The sequence below is a fragment of the Nomascus leucogenys genome, chromosome 1a, assembly GCF_006542625.1.
Source record: "Nomascus leucogenys isolate Asia chromosome 1a, Asia_NLE_v1, whole genome shotgun sequence".
Classification (NCBI taxonomy): Eukaryota; Metazoa; Chordata; class Mammalia; order Primates; family Hylobatidae; genus Nomascus; species Nomascus leucogenys.
Window position 1 is genome coordinate 40157083 of NC_044381.1, and position 9902 is coordinate 40166984.

General features: G+C 50.2%; 1 protein-coding gene across 1 annotated transcript; it reads right to left on the reverse strand.

The window, feature by feature from the left end:
* Positions 1 to 5724: 5724 nt before the first annotated feature.
* Positions 5725 to 7435, reverse strand: LOC105740362 (adenomatous polyposis coli protein 2-like). The gene is given in 3 exon segments (XM_030813984.1): positions 5725 to 6179; positions 6182 to 6743; positions 6827 to 7435. Coding segments are annotated over 3 exon segments (1626 nt in total).
* Between the last annotated feature and the right edge of the window lie 2467 nt (positions 7436 to 9902).

The window sequence follows — 9902 nt, forward strand, 5'->3', positions numbered from 1 at the left end:
GGCAGGTGGATTGCCTGAGCTCAGGAGTTCCAGACCAGCCTGGGCAACACAGTAAAACCTTATCTCTACTAAAATACAAAAAAATTTAGCTGAGCGTGGCAGCGTGCACCAGTAATCCCAGCTACTTGGGAGACTGAGGCAGGAGAATCCCTTGAACCCGGGAGGCAGAAGTTGCAGTGAGCCAAGATCGCACCACTGCACTCCAGCCTGGGAGACAGAGCAAGACTGTCACAAAAAAAAAAAAGAAAGAAAAAAGAAAAATAATTATTTATGATATCCAAATGTGATTTATCTCAGGAAAGCAAAAGTGGCACAACATATGAAAAATCAATGTAATAGATCACATAATCAGAATGGAGAAAAAAACACGATCATCTCAATTGATGCAGAAAAGGCATTTGACAAAATCCATACTCTTTCATGATAAAAACTCAGAAAATTAGGATTAGAGGGGAAATGTCTCCACATAATAAAGGTATTTGTGAAAAGTCCACAGCTAACATCATAATGGTGAAAAATTGAAAGTTTCCCCCTGAGATAAGGAACAGGAAAGAATGCTTGCTTTCAGTCATGCTATTCAACACAATACTGTAATTTCTAGCCAGAGCTATTAGATGAGACAAAAAAAAAAAGGTGTGTGTGGGGGGGCTTTCAAATTGAAAGGAAGAGGTAAAATCATCTCTATTCACAGGAATCCCAAAAATCCACATGAAAGCTGCTACATACAGCTAATAAACAAATTCAGCAAAGTTGCAGTGTACAAATCAATATACGAAAATTAGTTGTTTTTATATGCCAGCAACAAACAATCCAAAAAGAAAACTTAAAAGCAATTCTATTTACAGTAATATCTAAAATAATTAAATAGTGAGGAATAAATCTAACCAAGAAGTCAAAAGACTAGTACACTGAAAACTATACAACACTGCTGAAAGAAATTAAAAATGACCTAACCTAAATACATGGACAGACATCCTGTATTTATGGACAGGAAGACTTAACATTATACTGATCCTCAAATTCATATGGAATTACAAAGGGCTCTGAATTGCTAAAACTACCTTTAAAAAGAATAAAGTTGGAGGACTCACACTTCTTAACTTTGAAACTTACTACAAAGCTACATTAATTAAAACATTATGGTGCTAGCATAAAGCCAGACATATAGACTATTGCAATAGAATAGAGTTCAGAAATTAACCCTCACATATATATGATTGATTAATTTGCAACAATGATGCCAAGACCATTCAATGGGGAAAGGACATTTTTTCACCAAATGGTACTGGGAAAACAATATCCACATGCAAAAGAATGAAGTTGGATCCTTATCTTAGACAATATAAAAAATTAACTCAAAATGCATCAAAGATCTATACGTAAGAGCTAAAACTATAAAACTTTTAGAAGAAAATTTTGGAGAAAAATCTTCACACAATTGAATTTGGCAACAGTTTCATGGATTTGACACCAAAACCACCAGCAACAAAAGAAAAAAAACGCTGTGTGTGGTGGCTCACACCTGTATTCCCAGCACTTTGGGAGGCCAAAATGGGTGGATCACTTGAGGCCAGGAGTTTGAGACCAGCCTGGCCAACATGGTGAAACCCTGTCTCTACTAAAAATACAAAAATTAGCTGGGCGTGGTGGCGCATGCCTGTAGTCTAGCTACTCAGGAGGGTGAGGCAGGAGAATCGCTTGAACCCGGGAGGTGGAGGGTGCAGTGAGCCAAGATCGCACCACTGCACTCCAGCCTGGGCAACAGAGCGAGACTCTGTCTCAAAAAAAAAGAAAAAAAGTAGGTAACTTGGGTTTCATCAAAATTTAAAAGTTTTCTGCATCAAAGGATACTATCAAGTAAAGACAAGCTTTAGAGTGGGAGAAAATATTTGCAAGTCACATACCTGATAAAGAACTAGTAATCAGAATATACGAAGAACTCTTGGCAGGGTGTGGTGGCTCCCAGTGTATCCAGAGTTGGTTCCTTCCGGTGGGTTCATGGTCTGGCCAACTTCAAGAATGCAGCTGCAGACCTTTGCAGTGAGTGTTACAACTCTTAAAGATGGCACGGACCCAAAGAGTGGGCAGCAGCAAGATTTACTGTGAAGAGCAAAAGAACAAAGCTTCCACAGCATGGAAGGGAACCCCTGCCAGTTGTCACTGCTGGCTGGGTGGCTAGCTTTTATTCCCTTATTTGTCCCCTCCCATTTTCCATTTCTGTCCTATCAGAATGCCTTTTTTTAAATCCTCTCTGTGATTGGCTACTTTTAGGATTCTGCTGATTGGTGTGTTTTACAGAGCGCTGATTGGTGCATTTCACAGAGTGCTGATTGGTGCATTTTACAATCCTCTTGCTAGGTACAGTGCACTGATTGGTGCATTTTTACAGAGTGCTGATTGGTGCATTTTACAATCCCCTTGCTAGCTACAGAGTACTGACTGGTGCATTTTACAGTCCTAGCTACAGAGTGCTGATTGGTACATTTTTACAATCCTCTTGTAAGACAGAAAAGTTCTCCAAGTCCCCACTCGACCCAGGAAGTCCAGCTGGGTTCACCTCTCACCAGCATTTTGGGAGGCCCAGGTGGGTGGATGGCTTGAGCCCAGGAGATCGAGACCAGCCTGGGCAATATGGCAAAATCTGTCTCTACACAAAATACAAATATTACCCAGATATGGTGGCATGTGCCTGTAGTCCCAGCTACTTGGGAGGCTGAGGTGGGAGGATAGCTTAAGCCCAGAAGTGGAGGTTGCAGTGAGCTGAGATCATGCCACTGCACTCCAGCCAGAGTGACAGAGTGAGACCTTGTCTAAAAAATAAATAAAAATACCCCCTACAACAGGAAAACAATCCAATTTTTAAAAATGGGCAAATGATGTGAATAGACACTTCTCCAGAAATAGTACACAAATAGCCAATGAGCACATGGAAGGCTGTTTAATATCATTTGCCATTAGGGAAGTGCAAATCAAATGACAGTGAAATACCACTTCACATCTGCTAGAATGGCTATAATTTTTTCAGAAACAGAAAATAATAAATGTTAGGCCAGGCGCGGTGGCTCACGCCTGTAATCCCAGCACTTTGGGAGGCCGAGGCGGGCGGATCACGAGGTCAGGAGATCGAGACCATCCTGGCTAACACAGTGAAACCTCGTCTCTACTAAAAATACAAAAAATTAGCCGGGCGAGGTGGCGGGCACCTGTAGTCTCAGCTACTCGGGAGGCTGAGGCAGGAGAATGGCGTGAACCCCGGGGGGCAGAGCCTGCGGTGAGCCGAGATCACGCCACTGCACTCCAGCCTGGGTGAGAGCGAGACTCTGTCTCAAAAAAAAAAAAAAAAAAGAAATTAATAAATGTTGACAAGTATGTGGAGAAGTTGGGATCCTTTTGTATTGCTGGTGGGGATGCAAAATAGTGCAGCTGCTGTGGAATACAATTTATCAGTCAGTTCCTCAAATGATAAATACAGAAATCCAGCAATTCTACTCTTAGGTATATATCCAAAATAATTGAAAGCAGGGACTTAAAAAGATATTTGTACACCACTTTTCACAGTAGCGTTATTCACAATAGCCAAAAGGTGAAAACAACCCAAGTGTCCATCAACTGTTGAATGAATAAACAAAATGTGCTATATACATATAATGGAATATTATTCAACCATTTTTATATATGTTACAATATGGTTGGCTTTCAAAAACATTATGCTTAGTGAAATAAGCCAGATACAGAAGGACAAATATTGTATGAATTCACTTGTATCAGATAGAATAGGCACATTTATAGAGACAAAAAGTAAGATAGAGATTGCTAGAGGACGAGGGGAAAGAGGTAAGGAGGAATTTTTGTTTAATGCATTCAAAGTTCATGTTGGGGTAGACAAAATTTTGAGTATATATAGTGATGATGGTTAACAACACTGTGAATGCTTTTAATGCAACTAAATTATACACTTACAAATGGTTAAAAAGATATTATGTATATTTTACCACAATAAAATTTTTTAAAAATTCAGTATAATCTTGGCCAAAGAATAAAGGGATCTCTAATTTCAACTGGTTCTACAAAACTACCTCAGGGGCGTATACTGTTGTCAGCTTCAATTTGTTTCTTTCCAGAACGGTTTAACAACTACATATCATGTTACAATGCATATTATTGAACATGCCTCATTTCATACATTGGCAAATGTTTTTTTTTTTCTGTTTAAATTACAAACGCTGATGCTGTTATAAAAAATAGTGGCATGGCACTTTTTATTTTCTTTAATCAGAAAAATAAGCCCTGCGTTTCTGGGATGGAGACCCCAGGTGAGCACCGGAGGAAGGGGCCTGGGTGGGGGGGGAGCGAGGGGGCCCGGAGGCCAAAGCAGATGCTGCACCAGAGGCTGGTCAGGACCCAGGAGGGCCTACAGGGGTGGGGTCCTCATGAGCAAGTGCGGGGGTGCTGGAGGTCAGCAGCTGCCTGGCCTGGGAGCCAGGGACACCCATCCCCTTCCTGACACCTGAGGCGGCCCAGCTGGGCCTGCAGGACCAGGGCCTCCTGTCACTCGGCGCAGGGGTCCAGGTGGTCAACGCTGCTCTCTGGAGGACCACTGGCTAGAGCCTGCCCAGCTCCCCTGAGGTCTGGAGACAGTCAGAGCCCCCCTAAACACCCCCTCCCTTTTGGGCGAGTGGCGTGCCTCCGACTCCAGAAGACTCGAGTGGGGCTGCCTCAAGACCAGGTCCTGAGGGGGTGGCAACCCCTGACCACAGGTGGGGGCCATGGAAGGGGCAGGGGTGGGCCCAGGGGTAGCCTTGTAGTGTGAGGTGTGCCCAACTGCATGTAGGTCAACAGCCAGATAGGACATTGCAGGGGACTGTGGGGAAGCCGGGAGAAGGTGCTGCCCACCCTGTGGGGTCCCCCTCGCCTGGAGACCCTACGGTCAACCCTTCAGTGCATGCCCATGGGGGTGGTGGAGGCAGAGTCCTGAGAGGTGGGGGTGGGAGCCTCCGGGTCCCCTGCAGGTCCTGACCCACCAGATGTGCCCGTGTGCCCCCTGTAGCTTGGGGGCCCTGGAGGTGGACACCAGCACCTCCTGAGTAACAGGGGGAAGGCCTGGACTGAAACCCATACCTTCACCATTCGCCACTGGGCCATTCTGCAGGAACTGCAGCACCCCACAGATCCTTCGTGCCCAGCACGCCACTCACTCTCACACCCTCTCTCGCACGCACACACACAGCACGCGCACACCAGGCTCACGCGCTCCGCACAGGTGGCACGCCGGGGGCAAGCGTGCACGTAGACTCAGAGATGCAAGGACAGTATTGGCAATTCAGAGGCACAGAAAGACGCTGAGGGGCCCCCAGCAAGGTCTCCGCCCTCAGGGGCTGTGTTCCCCTCCCAGGGCACGCACACCACAGGCAGCAACGCGGGTGGGGGCACTGTGACGCCAGTGGGGGGAGAGGGAGCATGGCAGGGCCGCAGGCAGACGCGGGTTCATTTCTTCTGGTGTGGTGGGCCTCAGCCTGATCACGGCACTGTAGGGGCTCCCTCCTCTGGCCGAGCCTCAATTTCCAAAGACAAACAGCCCAGCCCTGTCTAGACAAGGCCTCAGGCTAGTCCGGCAAAACATCTCCAGCCCGAAGGGCAAGGCGGCCTTGGCCCTCGGGGCCCTGCCAGGGTGCAGATCACACTGGAGTGGGCTGGAAAACCTATATGAGGAGGTGCCTGCAGGCATCAGGCTCCAGGGCTCACAGATGGGGCCTCACGGGCCATCCCGGGGGCACAGGATCGGGTCCACCGTGACCTCAGGGGCCGGCAGGGATGGCCCAGGGCCAGGAGCGAGAGCCGGGGCTGACAGGCCGGCACCAGATCCAACAGGGACCACCGCGGCTGGAACAGGAGCCCCAGGAGAGGCCGGCAGGGTGGGCCCGGCTGCCCCAGGAGCGAAGGGCGATCGGGAATGGGGAGCAACGGCTGGGGTTTGCAGGGCTTGTTGGGGCCCATGAGCGGCCGCAGGGGCTGGCAGGGCTGCTCTGGGCCCATGAGCGGCCGCTTGGGTGGGCAGGGCTGCTTTGGGCCCATGAGCGGCTGCTTCTGCTGCCTCGGCCGTCCCGGGCCCAGGAGTGAAGGCGTGAGTGGGCCGGGCTGCTCTGGGGCTTCCACTAATGGCTGGGGCTGCCTGGGCGCCGCAGCGACCGCCGGGGGCGGCTGGGCTGGCCCAGCAGGGACCTTCGGGGCTGGCCGTACTGACACGGGGCTAGGAAGGCCCGCCGGAGGCAGCAGTACTGTCCTGGGAGGAAGCTGGCGGGCCGTCGGCGTGGTCGGAGGGTGAGGAGTGGCCACGGGGGCTGGCACCGCTGGCACTGGGCTAGCAGCCACCACAGGGGCCGGCTGCACTGTCCTGAGGATGCCCTACTGGGCTGGCCACAGTGACACGGGCTGGCCCATGGCCGCAGGGTCCGGCAGCGGTGCCACAGTGTCAGCAGGGACCACAGGCGCCTGCAGCGGTGCCTTGGGGCCAGGAGGAACCGCAGGCGCCGGCAGTAGAGGCAGGGGACCAGGAGGGACCGTGGGGCCAGGAGGGATCGCAGGCGCCGGCAGTGGTGACACGGGGTCAGCAGGGACCGCAGGCGCCTGCAGCACTGCCTGGGGCCTGGAAGTGCCCAATGCGGCCGGCAGGGCTGGGCCGGGCGTGACCGCTGGGGCTGGCAGAGCTGATCTGGGGATGGAAGGAGCCGCTGGGGCCGGCAGGGCTGACCCGGACCCAGAAGTGACCACCGGGGCTGGCAGGGCTGTTTCAGGCCCAGAAGTGACCGCTGGGGCCAGCTGCGCTGACCCAGGAGTGGTCGCTGGGAGGGCTGGCAGGGCTGCCCGGGGTCCAGGAGTGCCGACGGGGCTGGGAGGGACCCCTGGGGCTGGCTGGGCTGGAGCTGTTGCTGGCGCGGGGCCGGGCCGTTCTGGTCCCAGTGGCTGGCTCCCCTTCTGGGGAGCACACCTGCTTGGAGGGCTGCAGTGGGACCTTCCTCGCCCCATCGCAGGCGGGCTGGAGGTCCTGCCCGGGGCTGCCTGCTTCCAGGGGCCGCCTGTTCTCACTGGGCTCCACAGGGGGGCAGGTTTCCAACTCCCGGGGCTTCTTGATGAGACGACGCTCCCACTTCTCCTTCCGCTCAAGTGGCTTCAGGGCCATATCCTTCTCCAGGGCCTCCAGGGTGCTGAAGCTGGCGATGGCGAAGCCGTCGATGACCTCCTCCTCCTGCGAGCTGGACTCGCGGCGGCGGCGGCGGCGGCGCGCCGCGGAGGCCTGCGTTCTACTTGCCGGGGCTGGGCTCGGGCTCGTAGCCCGACGACGGGCTCTGGGCGCGGGCGTCGCGGGCGGCCTCCCGGCGCCGGCCACAGTCACGCTGCGCGCACGCGAGCGCCGGCTCGGGCGGACCTTGGCCTCCATGGCGGCGCGTGCGCCCCGTCGGGCCGGTGACCTTGACGCCCCGCGCCTGGCTCGCAGCAGGCGGGCTCCCTCGGCCACGCGGCGCCGCCGGGCTGAGTGTGCGCCGCGCGGGCTCGGGCCCTGGGCGGCGGCGGCCGGCGGGCCGGGCCGGGCATGCCGGGCGCGGGGGGCCGCTCAGCCCCGGGCCGGCGCGGCCTGGAACCCCCGGCGCGGGCGGTTGGGCGTATCGGCGGGGGCGGGCCCGGCGCTCAGCGGCCCTCGGCCGCCCCCCAGGGGGCGCGCCCCATGCGCGCGGCGCGGCTTTCGGGCCGAGCGGCCGGGCCGGGCGGGGCCGGGCGGGCGCGGCGGGCGGCGCCGGGCGGGCAGGCGGCCGGGCTCCTGGGCACCGGGCTCGTGGCAAATGTTCTTTAAACTACATTTAAAAAGTGAAATTTCTGAGTCATGTGGTATTTACATATAATTTTAAAATATTTTGCAAAACAGCTTTCCGACATGGGTATGTCAATTTACATGACCACATACTTCACAATTTACATTCCCAATACATGCTAGCCAACAGAAATATTATTCAACTTCTGTAAACTTTGCTAATATGATAGATAAAAACGTCTATCTAACTATTCCCTAACTTTTCATTTTCCTAATTATTTCACCATTCCTTTTGTGAATTGCCTCTTTATAAATCTGCCTATTTTTCTTTAAAGATGTGTGTCAGTTGAGTCCTCTGGGAAGCAGATGCCGAGATCGAGGAGTAGAAAAGCAATTATTAAGGAGTAACGATTATGAAAGGAAAGGGGAGGAGGCATAGCCTATGGTAAAATAGCCTAATTGATGTCTTAGACCTTCGGTGGATGTCTGTAATGGTGAGTAGTACTGAACCTTATATACACTATGGTTTTTCCTACACACAAATACCTATGATATAGTTTAACTTATAAATTAGGCACAGTAATAAATTAACAGCAATAACTATTAATAAAATAGAACAATTATAATAATATAGTGTGATAAAAGTTATGTGAATGTGGTCTCTGTCTCTCAAAATATCTTATTGTACTGTATTCACCTATTTTCAGACTGCAATTGACCACTAGTAACTGGAACTGCAGAAAGCAAGAACAAGAGACTTGAATCAGACAATGGGGGACTGCTATATCAGACAAAGGATTTGTATCTGGAATATATAAAGATCACTTATACCTAAATACTAAGAAGACAAACAGCCCAATTTAAAAATGGACAGAATATTTGAACAGGTATTTCACCAAAGAGTGTATACAAATAGTGAATAAGCACAAGAATGATGGACAGTATCATTAGTCATCAGTCAAGTGTAAATTTAAACTACAATGCAATACCACTACACACCCACTAGAATAGCTAAAATTCAAAAGACTGACTACACCAAGTGTTAGTGAGGGTGTGAAGCAACTGGAAACCTAATTGTGAGTGGTGATGGAAAATGGTACAGTTACTTTGGAAAACAGTATGGCAGTTTCTTTTCTTTTTTTTTTTTTTATACTTTAAGTTCTAGGGTACATGCGCAGGTTTGTAACATATGTATACATGGGCCATGTTGGTGTGCTGCACCCAATAACTCATCATTTACATTAGGTATATCTCCTAATGCTATCCCTCCCCACCTTCACCGCACAACAGGCCCCAGTGTATGATGTTCCCCATCCTGTGTGCAAGTGTTCTCATTGTTCAATTCCCACTTACAAGTGAGAACATGCAGTGTTTCGTTTTCTGTCCTTTAGACAGTTTGCTCAGAATGATGGTTTCCAGCTTCATCCATGTCCCTACAAAGACATGAACTCATCCTTTTTTATGGCTGCATAGTGTTCCATGGTGTATATGTGCCACATTTTGTTAATCCAGTCTATCATCGATGGACATTTGAGTTGGTTCTGGGTCTTTGCTATTGTGAATAGTGCCACAATAAACATATGTGTGCATGTGTCTTTATAGCAGCATGATTTATAATCCTTTGGGTGTATACCCAGTAATGGGATGGCTGGGTCAAATGGTATTTCTAGTTCCAGATCCTTGAGGAATCACCACACTGTCTTCCACAATGGTCGAACTAGTTTACAGTCCCACCAACAGTGTAAAAGTGTTCCTATTTCTCCACATCCTCTCCAGCACCTGTTGTTTCCTGACTTTTTAATAATGGCCATTCTAACTGGTGTGAGATGGTATCTCATTGTGGTTTTGATTTGCATTTCTCTGATGGCCAGTGACGATGAGCATTTTTTCATGCATCTTTTGGGTGCATAAATGTCTTCTTTTGAGAAATGTCTGTTCATATCCTTTGCCCACTTTTTGATGGGGTTGTTTGATTTTTTCTTGTAAATTTGTTTAAGTTCTTAGTAGATTCTGGATATTAGCCCTTTGTCAGATGGGTAGATTGCAAAAATTTTCTCCCATTCTGTAGCTTGCCTGTTCACTCTGATGGTAGTTGCTT